Source organism: Biomphalaria glabrata, chromosome 11 (genome assembly GCF_947242115.1).
Source record: "Biomphalaria glabrata chromosome 11, xgBioGlab47.1, whole genome shotgun sequence".
NCBI classification, from domain to species: Eukaryota; Metazoa; Mollusca; class Gastropoda; family Planorbidae; genus Biomphalaria; species Biomphalaria glabrata.
Genome location: NC_074721.1, coordinates 20,541,387 through 20,553,689, shown reverse-complemented (window position 1 = coordinate 20,553,689; position 12,303 = coordinate 20,541,387). Strand labels below are relative to the sequence as shown.

General features: G+C 36.2%; 1 protein-coding gene across 7 annotated transcripts in view; it reads right to left on the bottom strand.

Moving 5' to 3' along the window:
• The window catches only part of LOC106073105 (uncharacterized), a 58,343-nt gene extending 47,765 nt beyond the window's left edge, over positions 1-10,578 (bottom strand). For 6 of the 7 annotated variants that reach the window (XM_056004927.1, XM_056004929.1, XM_056004930.1 and 3 more), the window contains exons 1-9: positions 10,480-10,578; positions 8,323-8,425; positions 7,498-7,667; positions 4,978-5,191; positions 3,691-3,978; positions 3,264-3,314; positions 1,943-2,038; positions 821-844; positions 42-77 (exon numbers count right to left, since the gene is read on the bottom strand). In XM_056004927.1, coding sequence (XP_055860902.1) covers positions 42-77; positions 821-844; positions 1,943-2,038; positions 3,264-3,314; positions 3,691-3,978; positions 4,978-5,191; positions 7,498-7,667; positions 8,323-8,386 — 943 coding nt within the window. In that variant the 5' untranslated portion in view covers positions 8,387-8,425; positions 10,480-10,578. The remainder of the gene's footprint in view (positions 1-41; positions 78-820; positions 845-1,942; positions 2,039-3,263; positions 3,315-3,690; positions 3,979-4,977; positions 5,192-7,497; positions 7,668-8,322; positions 8,426-10,479) is intronic. The other variant, XM_056004926.1, reaches the window with a different exon arrangement.
• Positions 10,579-12,303: the final 1,725 nt, after the last annotated feature.

Below are 12,303 nucleotides of genomic sequence, written 5' to 3'. Positions count from 1 at the left end.
AAATCGCTAAGTTAAAGACTGAATAGGTTTAATGAACTTACTATGCGAGCTCATACTTCTAATCAACTCCCGTCTTTCTGGAACAGAAGTAAACAAAGAAATTAAGGACATTGTACAAATAAGTTTCTCTGTCTGTGTGTGTTTGTGTGTGTGAGAGAGGAAGAAAATGAGAGAGAAAGAGAGGTAGAGATTGCCAGATTGGTAGAGATTAAGAGAGAATGATAGATAGAAAGAGAGATTGTGAGAGATTGAGAGAGGAAGAGAGATTTATAGAGAAAAAGAGAGATTGAAAGAGAGAGATTGAAAAAGAAATAGAGAAATAAGAGAGATTGAGAGAGAAAGAGAGATTGATAGAGCAAAAGAGAGATTGAAAGAAAGAGAGAGAGAGAGAGAGAGATTGATAGAGCAAAAGAGAGATTGAAAGAAAGAGAGAGAGAGAGAGAGAGAGAGAAAAGTAAAAAATGAAATTGAAGAAAATGACCACAAAAAAAAGGCGCCTAGAAAAGGGAGAGAAGAAGAACGAGAGGAAGAAGAAAAGAGACAAAGTGACTAAAGAAAACTTGAAATGAGAAAGTGAGAGCGTGAATGAGAATAAAAGAAATAAACTCAATTAGAAAGACCTAGGATCTGATGTTATAACAATATCTGATAAGACTCTCTAGACTGACTTAAAGAATGCGTTGGTATAGAACAATGCGAAGATAAAGGCTAATCTAATAATTTAGCAAATACTTTATGGCCATTGTTTTGTAAATGTCCCCACTTATAGGAATTAATTATATTGTAGTCATTCATTAGGTAACATGGCGATAATACTCACGTTTTTCTTGCTTAGCTCGACACACTGTGGACAGATAAAAAAAAACAGACATTGGTCACGTGACTTCAAAAGTCTGTCTTTGTAAACACTCACCAATCTACCACGTTCCATACTCTATACGTGTTATATAGCCGCATGAGAACACTTGATAGCATTTTTGTATAATGAATATTTTTGTTTGTTGAACAGGTTTCCAATGTTTCTTCACAATTGAAGATGATTAGCGTCCTAGCCCAGAAATCCCGCAGGATAGGGGGGATGGCAGCGGGCAAGGCTGGAACGTGGGACCATCGTCACGACAGCCCAGAGCGCACGACCAGACAGCCAATTTATATGTAGATTTATATGTTGACTCTTCTACTTACAAAGACGAACCTCGTTGTTTCCCTGGTTTGGCTCTGAGCCCATCTACTAAAATAAATCTACTATGCACATAGGTTAAATCGGTAAACTACTTTAAAAATAATAATGTAAAAGTTCAGACATCAGACAATCAGCCATGGGAACACACTGCATGAGTTACTCTGACTGAAGGGCAAAGAAAAAGTGGGTCCTTCAAGATAGAGATTTCACTGGCCCCCAACTAGCCACAGACCCGTATACTTCACCTCTAGAAACATAAGTAGTGGGAACCTAGGATCCATCCCACCGACGAAAGTGACACCTGGCGCTCTGTGACATTTTGGCTTCTAACCTATGACTGCCACGCCAAAGGCGAAGCTGCCGTGCCCTTTCCTGTTTTTAATGTTAGGGCTTTGGATAAACGAAATGAAAGCCTAGGCATTATTTATGGTCGAAACGATTTGACCCAGACAGCAAGCCCCCCAACCCCATCTCCTCGCAACTGATGTGTCCAAAGGAGCAGCATATATCCGATACAATTAGGGATTAGCAGCGTCCCAGAATCGCCAGATTGAGGCACTGTTTGCCACAAGCTGTATAGGGATCATTTTTCCTTTTTCCTTTCTATATATATATATATATATATATAAATAAATCCAGATTGGAGTTAGGGGTTCTTGTTAATCCTAATATGAACTGTCAATGAGGAAAAGAAATGGTGGACATTCCCTGGCACCGTCATTCTTCATTTAGTCAACTTGAACCAAGCAACCGACTCACTGACAGCCATCATGGTCGTGACAGCCACAAACACAATCACCACGGGAAGCAACCATTTCAATACATTGTACCAGTCTGAGGCCTCGTTGTTTTCATCTGGAGAGAGTTTCATTTTAAACCAAATTAAAAAATAGAAATATTGAACGAGTAGCCTTAAAGTACAAGCAATGTTTCTATGTCCATAGTGTAACTGTTCAAGTTGTATAACTATTTAGCTTTGTTTCTTTTAAAGAATGTGTGTATATTTTGTTTGTTTTAAAGAATGTGTGTATATTTTGTTTGTTTTAAAGAATGTGTGTATATTTTGTTTGTTTTAAAGAATGTGTGTATATTTTGTTTGTTTTAAAGAATGTGTGTATATTTTGTTTGTTTTAAAGAATGTGTGTATATTTTGTTTGTTTTAAAGAATGTGTGTATATTTTGTTTGTTTTAAAGAATGTGTGTATATTTTGTTTCTTTTAAAGAATGTGTGTATATTTTGTTTGTTTTAAAGAATGTGTGTATATTTTGTTTGTTTTAAAGAATGTGTGTATATTTTGTTTGTTTTAAAGAATGTGTGTATATTTTGTTTGTTTTAAAGAATGTGTGTATATTTTGTTTGTTTTAAAGAATGCGTGTACATTTTGTTTGTTTTAAAGAATGTGTGTATATTTTGTTTGTTTTAAAGAATGTGTGTATATTTTGTTTGTTTTAAAGAATGTGTGTATATTTTGTTTGTTTTAAAGAATGTGTGTATATTTTGTTTGTTTTAAAGAATGTGTGTATATTTTGTTTGTTTTAAAGAATGTGTGTACATTTTGTTTGTTTTAAAGAATGTGTGTATATTTTGTTTGTTTTAAAGAATGTGTGTATATTTTGTTTGTTTTAAAGAATGTGTGTATATTTTGTTTGTTTTAAAGAATGTGTGTATATTTTGTTTGTTTTAGTGAACGTTGGGATTGTTTCAGTATTTAGTCACATACATCATTTCAGAGATTCTTGGACTATTTGTTTCATACTGAACAGATTAGAATGTTAACATAATAACTCCCATAATGGTAAACATTATACTGACGAAACAAATCTTTCAGACGTATAATTAATTCGTAAAAATAGGCTATTTTAAAAAGCTTTATAAAAAAGGTTAAAGATATAATACTCTTTTTATGCCATGCCAACTACACTTAAGGAAAGAAACACATTTCGTTCTTAATGAGTAAACAAATTAATTAATTTTTCACAATAAACAGTGCTTACACAAATAACCTCCAGTGAAATGTATGGAACAATTAACCAGCTATGTGGAACTAACTAAATACGGTTACATTATACTAACTCTTACCACAATTGACACAGGAGGTATTCCTTATCGTTGTGACATCAGGCTCATAAACTGTAGACACACATACAATACATTTTTAAAGCGTCTTCAAAATATTTTGACCAAATTATTTCTTAATGCTCTTTAAATAAAATGGGACACTATATAGATCAAATTTTATAATATTTCAAGAAACAAATCACATCTAAAATGACAACGAAACTGACTCGCAAAATTTCACAGAAATGATGGTTTATATTTGACTAACTAGTAGACTAAATCTTAATATAGCTTATAGGTAAGATTAGATCTATAGATAATTCAACTAAACTTAAGTTTAATTTTGTTGACAGCACTAAAAGACAACGAGGCGAGTTCAGTGTGTAGATGTTAGACATCTGAAGCCTTTTTTTTTTTTTTGCTTTGTTAATGACACTGCAGCACTGACCTTCGAAAAGACACTTGCGAAGCACTGTTCTATTACAATCATCTCTGTAGGTCAGCTCAAAGTTATTGCTTCCCAGGACCAAATCTAGATCAGAAGTGTCACAAGCAGTCGTGAACTTACGCTGTTCCTTGCTGGACTCTATCACCTTGACCATAACAGTTGGGTTGTTGAGATTCTCTGTGCACACGCTCAGTTTGTGGGGGGAGTCCGCCCTAAAGCGGTACATACAAAGGGGGGAGAGGATGTCTATATTCATACCATCAACCCTTACACGTAGTTCAACTTCACCTGCAAGTACACAACCAAACAAAATAATATCTAAATAAAATTGTTTGGACGATTACCCATGTTCTGTTCTCAAAGCTCAATGGTACAATGAAATTTCAGATTTAAGTCTCAAATCATTTTCTGGAGCATTTTGTTTTCTTAAAATACAACAAAAGTGACGGTGAGTGACCACTGAGTGAAGAAAAACAAAAGTATGCAGTGACGGAGAGTGACCACTGAGTAAAGAAAAACAAAAATACGCAGTGACCACTGAGTGAAGAAAAACAAAAGTACGCAGTGACCACTGAGTAAAGAAAAACAAAAGTACGCAGTGACCACTGAGTAAAGAAAAACAAAAGTACGCAGTGACCACTGAGTAAAGAAAAACAAAAGTACGCAGTGACCACTAAGTGAATGAAAACAAAAGTATCAATAGAAAGTCACCATGTCTTTATACAGTCGAAGTATCATCTCAGTATCAGGTATCCTGATTTTAAGTATTAAAGTTCTAAATTTATAAGTATCACATTTATCACATATCTAGAGTTCTAAAAATCACATATCTAGAGTTCTAAAAATCACATATCTAGAGTTCTAAAAATCACATATCTGGACTTTTACAAATCAGATAAAAACTGTCGATAAAAACAAACTAATTAATTTTTTAAAAAAATCTTGACAAACTTTTTTTTACAGTGTACTTAAACCTGTAAACGGTAACTTCTATAAATCTAGATGTAGAACTTTATGTTTCACTTAATCAACCAGAAAAAAGAGAAAATAAATAAAATCAATAACAAAGGTGAAAACCTTTACTTTTTATCCTTCAAGTTATTACCGTACACACTCTCACACTTATGTACGTAGGTAACAATGGAAAAATGTTTTTTATCAATTATGTATAAAAAAATGTATTGTTATAATTTATGTTTAAACAGGAAAAGGTGGTTTATGTAATATAGTCTTCCTTTTTGTTAACTAGTTTCAAAAGACTATCAAGTTATGAGTGTTAGGACTCACCAAAAATATCCGGTACCAGTACAAAATTCTTCACAGACTTCTGATTATCTTTGCGATTGATAATAAATTCAAACTTTTTCCCCGCGTGGCTTTGTCTGGCAGTGAAGTTGACAGTCATGTAGTAAACGCGACCTTTGAACTGGTTACAGGAACATTGCTCATCCTTCTTGGCAGAGTTCTCACAACTCTCTTTCAGCATGCTCACAGCACAAAACTGGAAGGCAAGGCCGGTAAATCTTGTTTTATTTCAAATACATTTATTTCATTGTTAAGTTTGTTGTTTCTTATCTATACATAATTCAAAATACAGCAATGAGGATGGAGGCCTCTATGGCATTTTACGTCTCGAGAGAGTATGTTTTCTCTTTGGAACTTTTTGAGTGACTAAAGAGGCCAATCCTTGATACACAGCTGCGATCGCAGGTTGGGCATCTGTGATCACCAGGCTCCGTTGCATTTTCGCCCTTCTTTCTACTTCTGTTGTGTATGGCATCTGCAATTCGAGACCCTTCCTTTATGCTCTCTCTCCATGTGGATCTATCCAGTGCCACTTTTTCCCAGCTGCTAGTGTCAATTTTGAAGAGCTTCATGTCGCGTTTGCATACATCCGTATACCGTAAAAGGAGGCATAGTGCTAAGGTATTTAAATTGGGTACTGTGACAAGTGTAGTGTTGTGCATTGGGTGGCTGTTGTGTGGTGTCAAGGGTATTGTTATTGAGTGAGCTACACATATACATGAAACAGACAAGCACAGTACTAATGATACCCTGCTCTTTCCTTGTTAATGGATGGAGTCAACACGGAGATATTTACAGTGCACAATTATTGAGGGTGAACTATTCACATGGATAAACCGAAATATACAGGCATGTTTCACAAACATAAATGTGTAACATTAAAACTAGGTACATTAAATGTTCGAATCATTGTCAAGGTATCAAACTATTGTAAATATGTTCGACGTAAGAGATTCACTATGTTAACATCTTCAAACATCGATCATGACAATACCATATACACCACACAATACGCCAACATCTCACAAACACTAGCCACCACACAATACGCCAACATCTCACAAACACGAGCCACCACACAATACGCCAACATCTCACAAACACTAGCCACCACACAATACGCCAACATCTCACAAACACGAGCCACCACACAATACGCCAACATCTCACAAACACTAGCCACCACACAATACGCCAACATCTCACAAACACTAGCCACCACACAATACGCCAACATCTCACAAACACTAGCCACCACACAATACGCCAACATCTCACAAACACTAGCCACCACACAATACGCCAACATCTCACAAACACTAGCCACCACACAATACGCCAACATCTCACAAACACTAGCCACCACACAATACGCCAACATCTCACAAACACGAGCCACAACACAATACGCCAACATCTCAGAAAACACTAGACACCACTCGACAAGTCATCTAACAAAATCCGAGACATATAGACATCGCACTACACTTGTCACATATGACAGGACAACATCTCACTACACTTGTCACATATGACAGGACAACATCTCACTTCACTTGTCACATATGACAGGACAAAATCTCACTACACTTGTCACATATGACAGGACAACATCTCACTACACTTGTCACATATGACAGGACAACATCTCACTTCACTTATCACATATGACATGACAACATCTCACTACACTTGTCACATATGACAGGACAACATCTCACTTCACTTGTCACATATGACATGACAACATCTCACTACACTTGTCACATATGACAGGACAACATCTCACTACACTTGTCACATATGACAGGACAACATCTCACTTCACTTGTCACATATGACAGGACAACATCTCACTACACTTGTCACATATGACAGGACAACATCTCACTTCACTTGTCACATATGACAGGACAACATCTCACTACACTTGTCACATATGACAGGACAACATCTCACTTCACTTGTCACATATGACAGGACAACATCTCACTTCACTTGTCACATATGACAGGACAACATCTCACTACACTTGTCACGTATGACAGGACACCATCTCACTACACTTGTCACATATGACAGGACAACATCTCACTTCACTTGTCACATATGACAGGACAACATCTCACTACACTTGTCACATATGACAGGACAACATCTCACTACACTTGTCACATAATGGCTAAAAGATTTTTGTAAGAACAATCTACAAGGAACAGACATCTTGTCAGAGTTAATTCTCTAGAAGTATCTTTAGAGAAAAGAAATAGTGTATATTTCACATCTAATCCCAAAAAAATATTGAAACATATTTTCTATTTCCTGTTATTTATACACGATTTTAAATAAACTGTTGAATTATTTATAGACTAGTGGGCTGGACATGGATTGAATGTTCACTTAATGAACTCGAGCTTTGAAAGACATTTGTAGAGAAATTGTAATCCTAACCTAAAATAACCTTTGACTTAAGATAACCTCTGACCGAAGAGAACCACTGACCTGACTATCCCCGGTGCGTACAATAAGATCAGTCTTCCAATCTGTCTCTTGTCCAGTAGTCCAGTCCACAGTAATATTTATCACTATCTGGTCATGTCCAGCCAGATATCCAAGAAGACAATGTTGAGACCCCAGTAAATTTACATTTAACACGGGGTCATAGGTCGAAGCTGAAAAGGTACATGCGTCGTTACTTCTATAAAGTAATGCAGTAGCGGAAGCAGTAGAGCTTCGCTCAAGAGCTAAAAGAAAGGCTATAAGCTGGCTTTATAAATTGTTCAAAAGGTTATTCCAAGCTCTTTCTAAGTTGTCAAAATCTATTACAAGTATTCCCAGCTCTTTCAAAGTGTTTACTAGGCTCTGCCAAACCTTTTCAAAGTCTTCAAAATGATTTTCCTGAATAGTTAAAATGCCAGTAGGAATAGAGTTAAACGTACTTTTTCACCCACACAACACCACATACACACAGACACAAAAGTTCACGTCTGTAATGGCGTTCTAAAATAAGTGAGCAATATTTTTCAAAAGATTAATTTTGCTTCGTAAACACGCCAATAATTAATTTTATCCCAGCACTTGTAAAAAGGTAATTATCGGATTCAAAATAAGAAATGTTTATTTTTTAATATACTCTTAGATTTTTAGCATTTCTTTTGCAGACAGAAACACATTTACATTCGATGGTCCTCCCTTTTGGACAATTTATTTTAACAGTAGTTAACCAAAGGAAATATTGAGTTAAATTCAGCTATTAGATTTTGCATGTTCACAAACAACAACAATAAATAAAATAATAACTAAATATCGAGATAGACAAACCATTACCTCGCTGTAGTGATGTTAGAAACACTGTTAATTTCAGAAGCTCTTGAAGTTTCTTGAAACACATTGAGTCATATCAAACAGTTCAGGTTTGCCTGCATATAGACTGTATAGAAAATCATAGCAAGAGTTCATGGCTATCTAGATATATATAGAGAGAATTAACAGAGAAATATGTCTTCCCATCTCGCAGTGCACAAAGAATTAAACGTTTGCATTGATATGAAATAATTATAACTATGCAAACAAATTAATAAAACTAAAAAAAAAAACGTTTAAAATACTACAGAAAAACAACACTATTAGTTTAAATACTATAGAGGTCATCGTGTCTCCTGTCACACTATCTAGATCTAGTGCTGTCTCTCACTGTCTCCTGTAACACTATTTAGATCTAGTGCTGTCTCTCACTGTCTCCTGTCACACTATCTAGATCTAGTGCTGTCTCTCACTGTCTCCTGTAACACTATTTAGATCTAGTGCTGTCTCTCACTGTCTCCTGTCACACTATCTAGATCTAGTGCTGTCTCTCACTGTCTCCTGTCACACTATCTAGATCTAGTGCTGTCTCTCACCGTCTCCTGTCACACTATCTAGATCTAGTGCTGTCTCTCACTGTCTCCTGTAACACTATTTAAATCTAGTGCTGTCTCTCACTGTCTCCTGTCACACTATCTAGATCTAGTGCTGTTTCTCACTGTCTCCTGTAACACTATTTAGATCTAGTGCTGTCTCTCACTGTCTCCTGTCACACTATCTAGATCTAGTGCTGTCTCTCACTGTCTCCTGTCACACTATCTAGATCTAGTGCTGTCTCTCACCGTCTCCTGTCACACTATCTAGATCTAGTGCTGTCTCTCACTGTCTCCTGTCACACTATCTAGATCTAGTGCTGTCTCTCACCGTCTCCTGTCACACTATCTAGATCTAGTGCTGTCTCTCACTGTCACCTGTCACACTATCTAGATCTAGTGCTGTCTCTCACTGTCTCCTGTCACACTATCTAGATCTAGTGCTGTCTCTCACTGTCTCCTGTCACACTATCTAGATCTAGTGCTGTCTCTCACTGTCTCCTGTCACACTATCTAGATCTAGTGCTGTCTCTCACAGTCTCCTGTCACACTATCTAGATCTAGTGCTGTCTCTCACTGTCTCCTGTCACACTATCTAGATCTAGTGCTGTCTCTCACTGTCTCCTGTCACACTATCTAGATCTAGTGCTGTCTCTCACTGTCTCCTGTCACACTATCTAGATCTAGTGCTGTCTCTCACTGTCTCCTGTCACACTATCTAGATCTAGTGCTGTCTCTCACAGTCTCCTGTCACACTATCTAGATCTAGTGCTGTCTCTCACTGTCTCCTGTCACACTATCTAGATCTAGTGCTGTCTCTCACAGTCTCCTGTCACACTATCTAGATCTAGTGCTGTCTCTCACTGTCTCCTGTCACACTATCTAGATCTAGTGCTGTCTCTCACTGTCTCCTGTCACACTATCTAGATCTAGTGCTGTCTCTCACTGTCTCCTGTCACACTATCTAGATCTAGTGCTGTCTCTCACTGTCTCCTGTCACACTATCTAGATCTAGTGATCATCTTCTTTTTTTGAAGTAACGACTGTATCATATAAGATAGTGCTGTCTCTCATTGACTCCTGTCATAATCTTCTTGTATATTACAGACGTTTATTTTATTTTATAAAAAAAATAGATAATTACGTCTTACGCATCTCTTGTGCGGACTTGTCTCTAATCCACTATTTCTATAGTACTTCTCAATCTCTCTCTGGCACTTGTCCACCTAAGGCACACTTCCTATTCCTCGTTCCATATGCTAGGACAAATGTGTACAAATTCTCCCATGTGCTATTAGAGCATGGAATGGGTTGCCTGAGCCAGGCAGGAAAACCAATGACTTAGTAGAATTTAATTCATTGGTTGACATGTATGTCTAGAATATTAGATGCATGACGCGTAGGACGTACTCATCTTATTTTTATAGTATACTGTATTTTATAAGATAAGATAATAAGAGTATCTCTTGTCTTAAAATGTCTACTAGGTCTAAATCTATAGATCTTATTTTATCTTATATATTACATAGGTCTGTTATTTCTAAAGCACATTCGCTTCTGTTCGTATTTCTTTCATAAAGTTGTTTACCTTACCCGCCTAGACATCAAATTAAATTTTAATGTTAACTTAACATCTGGAATGGCGATACGACGGCGAATTTCCGAAACATTTTAGAAAACATCTTTACACAAATTTCCGGGTCAGAGTTTCGCACCAAAACATTTGCATTGGAGATTTTTTTTTGTTATCTAGGGCGTAAAAACTATAAATAGCTCGTTTTGGTGTGTCCGGAATGAAGAAAGTGATCAACTGTGTCTTCCTTTGTAAAGGTTTATTATAACTTCTTGTCCACGTTTTAGTCCTGCGCGATCATTGGATCTTGCCATTAAGAAATCGGTTCCCTAAAATAGGGTTCAGTTGAAGAGTTGTATACAAAGTAAAATACAAAAATAAAATACTTTTAAAAACACAAAAAAAAAAAATTAATATAAAGGAAAGAACCTCACAAATGCTGTCATATATCTCAATACCGCAAAAATTAATTGATTACCCTAATTTAAACTTATTTTTTTTTATTGATTCAAGTGTTCTAATTGACAATAAATTATTGTGCAAAGTTGCAACTTGATCCGAACATGGAAAGTGAGACGTGTACAAGATATGTGTACCAGACACACAGAGTTGACAAAGTAGTGTAAAAAGGCTTGTTACCTAATTACCTTTGTGAAGAGACCAAAGATGCCAAGCTAGTTCTTTTATCCAAATAAAATATAAGACAGATACGAGTTTAAAAAAATCTGTTTACTTGATAAAACACCAGGCAATGTCGAATCAATTGCAACATATTTAATTCTGCTGATGTATTATAAGTAATAAGAGCAGTGAGTAATACTTTAATTTCTGTCTCTTTATTGTACTAGTCGGCTTTGAACAGCCATCTTATATTGGCAAATGAAACCACACATACACACCTACACATACATTTATATACATAGAAATAGACATGCTATCGCAGGCTTGGTAGGCCTGGATGTGGCATTGACACTGCACACTGCATGATCTGTATCATTAAAAATATTAATGTATCTTAGAGTGTGCTGCTGATATGGTTGGGATGACAGAGCATAATTAACTGAATTTACTCGTCCAATAAGAAATATTAAAAAAACCATTTGAGTCATTTTGATTTCAGCAAAGTCGTGCAATGTATCCCCCGAAAATGCATACACATTTTAATTAATTAATTAATTCAATATTTAGGTCAAATTAATTTATTTTTCTGTTGCTAAAATTATTTATTCAAATCTATCAGAACCGGACTATCACAAAGAAGAAATTTTTAAATCTAGATTATTTATAGACCTCTTCATGATAATATCCCGCTGTGCAATCTTAGTTGAAGAAATTTAGTTCATTTACATATTTATCACGTAAATATTTTTGTTCTTTAAAAAATTTTTGAATAAAATTATAAACAGAAAACGTGCTCTCTCATCTCCACGTATCCGACATCGCCGCCCCTGTTTTGTTTAAGCTAGAAGTCTCTGTGTTCTAATTTTGTCCGAATCCAAACCAAGATTGCAAGGTGAAGAACTGTGTATAGAGGAGCAAGGTACACATCTGACGAGTGCACCAGTTTCCATGCACGCACATTAAAACAGCCAATCACAAGCATACACGTCCCTGATTGTCACATGATTTGTGTCCCATCAAAAGAAATTCTTAGACTGTTAACAGTGGGAGCACTTTTAGACTGGGTCACATTCTGAGAAGTAGCACTTTTGGCGTTGGCCACATTCTGCGAGCTTTTGGCGGCCAAACTGTTTTGAATTTTATGTGTGACATAAACACATAGAGCAGTGACTAGTCCAACCCATATTCTTGATACTCATGTGTAACTTGTAGTGATGA